Here is a 3361-nt window from a genome sequence, read left to right on the forward strand (position 1 = left end):
ATTTGTCTTTTCTGCTATTTTAAAAGTGTTGTTTCCCTTGTTGTAACTGGTTATACCCCGTGTTAACCACTTACAGCATTTGAATTACTCCCCAAATTGGATGGAAAGAAAATAGAGATTTGGATGGAATTGGATAGAATGGATTTCATCATGTTCCATTCTATTCCATCTATTATTTACAAATCCAAACAATAGAATCTCATTAGTTATCACTTCATTCCATTGCATCACATACCATCAATTCAAACATACCCTTAAGACTAATCCGACTTTTTAAAAGCTAAATAAACTCTTAAAAATGTTTTCTCTATTTAAAAAAAAAAAAAACTTAAATAATTTGTCAAATATATTATAAATCAATAAAAACGAGCTATGAGTTGATAAAGAAAATATGATTATCAAAATGATATTTTTAAAACATGAGTTTATTAGTTATAAAGCTCAAAATATGGGTTTGTCTCTTGTGGACGAGTTAAATAGGTCTCTCACGTGAGAGAATAAAATTTCATCCTTCATTTTAACAATTTAGGAGGATTATTTAGCTGGAGTTTTAAACTGCTACAACAGTATATAGTCTTATTTTTTCAATACAGTATGTTTTGGAAATCAATAATCCAGTTTTTTCAAAAAAAAAATCTTTAAACTGTAGCAAGCCCCCTAAATTATTGGGGGGGGGGGGCAAATAGATGAAATCTATTTTACTCGCACAGGAGACAGTGCCTCAAAATATGGTATGGCCAAATTGAACACTTATAGTCTAAAAAGTCTTTCTTTAATAGAACTTTTTAAGGCTAAATAAACTATTAAAAAAAGGTTTTCTCTATTTAAAAAAATCTAATTAGACTTTAATCTACCAGTATGCTGCCAAAATGATCCAAACCAAGAACAAAGAATGATTGCCGCATAATCTGAATTCGATCTTCAAAGAATCATTAAAACTGAAAGTTCAACAAATTCAACTTGAATTGAATCAGCACATGCATTGCCATCTGAGTCAAACCAAAGGTAAACCCTGCTAATCCTACAACAAACTACCTTTATTGCAGGAGAGTACCTGCTAAACAAAAAATACAGTCGCCATCCACTGTCAAGTATCAACTATCAAGCCAGAAAACTGTCTACCATATCTACTGCTTCTGTTCCTGAGCTGGACGACTCCTCGCTGAACAACTCGCTGGACGACTCGCTGGTTGTCTCAGGAGATACTGCAGGATGTGTTGCTTCACTTTTTAGAGAAGTCAGCATACCTGAAATCTCCTGAATATAATTATAATAACTATGTAAAGTTAGAGAACATGGAACAATGAGAATATGAACATGCTAGTTTTCAAGACAAACCCTTCATTTTCTATATACAAATGACACAGAATTTTGTCTCAAACCTTCATCAAATGTAACCGCAAATCGCACGACCGAGTCCTAGTTCCAACCCTCGCAATCACAAATTTTGAATAGAGGTCCAAAATGTCAGCAGCAGCATCTTGCTTTTTGAAATGCAGCTGAAACAAAATTCAGTTATTTCACATTAATGATCCGAAGAGAATATAAACAACCTCACAGCCAGTAACCTTTAACACTGAACTTATTGAAGGAATCAAAACATTGTTATCTCAACAAAACAACAGGTAACTTTGAATTTCTTTGAAGTTGTTCCTTATGTTCAAAACCATTTGTATTTTCCATTTGCTCAAGTCAGGGGATATTGTATGAAATGTGAAAACAGCCGCGACAAAACCGTCCGCGAAAACAGCTGCGACAAACAAGGTTTTAAAAAACAGTCGCGACAAAACGGAATCAGAATGTGCCGATACCAATACCATTATTCACGGTTTTTGGGATAAAGAACAAATTTTGGTTAATTCACACCGCAACTAGCGAAAGCTTTTATGAGACTGGTTGTTTAGAACCTTGATCACAAATACCCTAAATTCAAATATTGCCCAGTTTCAAAGGCCTAAAACTAGGGTTTCATTACTAGTCATCAGAACCAAACACATAAGCATTTCAAGAAGCATTTCAATTAACCTCATTGACATAAAAAAGAAAAAAAATACACTTGGATATTCTATAACTTGTAAGCTGATTCTGGTTTTAACAATTCACTATTAATAAACAGAATCACACTTTGATTCTTGTTATATAAAAATTCACTGAAATTCTTTCACAATCCTTGATTCTTGATATACAAATATCAACAGAATTTTAACTCAAATGTTGATCAATCCACATTGATCAATCTAGAAAAATACACAAGTAACCGAAACTTAATGCTGAGAATGGATTAAGGCACAAAAATTCAAAGATTTTGGGGGAAGTTGAATAACAAAGGAAAGGGGAAGAAATTGGATTAAAGTTGAAAAGAAAGAACCTCTACTCGATCTTCGTCAAAGGTGGCTCTGTTAAAAACCGCCTCAAAAGTGATTTGATTTCTCATATTTTCCATGTGAAGCGTTTAGAGGAAGAAGAACCCAACGATGATTGTGACAAAACTAAAAAAACAAAAGAACCAAGTGCACTTTTATTTTCCCTGGGTCTCAATTTTAGAAATTTTTACAAAAATAGCCCACTTTTTAAAGAAAATTCCCAAAATATCTTTGGTTTCAAAAAAAATTTCAAACTATCCCACTTTTAGGAGAAGTCGTCAATTGAATTGGAGACTCCTCTTAAAACTTGAATGGAGGCGCCAATTGGATTGGCTAGGGCACCTGTGTAGGGTTTAAGAGGAGGCGTCAATTCAATTGGAGACTCCTTCTAAAATGTTATTTTTGTGTTATAAATAGATGTGTTGTGTGAGTAATTGTTCTACATCTCATATAATCATTTGGCAATCATGTTTGGTGTTCCTCGCCGATACGGAAAGGTGATTTATGCGAGAGACAAACCTCAGATGCTGATGTTGTTCTGGAACATCACTACGTTCGATCAACTGAAGAGAGAGTTGGTTCGTTGGTTAGATGGAAAAATACCAGAAGGGGGAAAAATTAGAAGTATTGAGAGACTTGACAGTATCTTTGGTTGGGTGCGAATGAAGACTGATAAGGATGTTAGGGAAATGATGTTTGGTCGAGAGGACATCAATTTGATTGTTGTAATCAGTTAGAAATATTTCTGTTTTCATATAGGTTATTTTGTACTGATGTTTGTTGTGAACCTCGTTGTAACAAAAACTTAATGATATATAATGATTGAAGGTTACAGAAATACAATGTTACAAAAAGCTTAAGACCTAGATGATGCTCCTCGATTGGGACAGTTGTTCTTGTTGTGTCCTGGTTGACGACAGATACTACATAATCTTATCATTTTATCTGTGGAATCCATCTCTGTTCTGATACGTGTGTTGTTTAGCCTTCCTTTTTTC

The 3361-nt window shown here is 34.0% G+C and overlaps 1 protein-coding gene across 1 annotated transcript; it reads right to left on the bottom strand.

Annotated features, from left to right (window-relative positions):
* Positions 1 to 896: 896 nt before the first annotated feature.
* On the bottom strand, positions 897 to 2550 carry LOC127132657 (uncharacterized). The gene is made up of 3 exons (XM_051061616.1): positions 2369 to 2550; positions 1383 to 1499; positions 897 to 1257 (listed from the first exon to the last, which is right to left on the bottom strand). Exons 1-3 carry the CDS (start codon positions 2441 to 2443, stop codon positions 1102 to 1104), a joined length of 348 nt encoding a protein of 115 aa, XP_050917573.1. The 5' UTR covers positions 2444 to 2550; the 3' UTR covers positions 897 to 1101.
* Positions 2551 to 3361: the final 811 nt, after the last annotated feature.

Source organism: Lathyrus oleraceus, chromosome 3 (assembly GCF_024323335.1).
Source record: "Lathyrus oleraceus cultivar Zhongwan6 chromosome 3, CAAS_Psat_ZW6_1.0, whole genome shotgun sequence".
NCBI lineage: Eukaryota > Viridiplantae > Streptophyta > Magnoliopsida > Fabales > Fabaceae > Lathyrus > Lathyrus oleraceus.

What these genes read in the sequence shown, in the direction of transcription:
- LOC127132657 (XM_051061616.1), bottom strand. Translation starts at nt 2,443, where the DNA reads ATGGAAAATATGAGAAATCAAATCACTTTTGAGGCGGTTTTTAACAGA. An exon ending in TTGACGAAGATCGAGTAGAG is followed by an intron (nt 1,500 to 2,368) that starts GTTCTTTCTTTT and finishes ATTTTGTTTCAG; the next exon opens with CTGCATTTCAAAAAGCAAGA. An exon ending in TGCGGTTACATTTGATGAAG is followed by an intron (nt 1,258 to 1,382) that starts GTTTGAGACAAA and finishes AATTATATTCAG; the next exon opens with GAGATTTCAGGTATGCTGAC.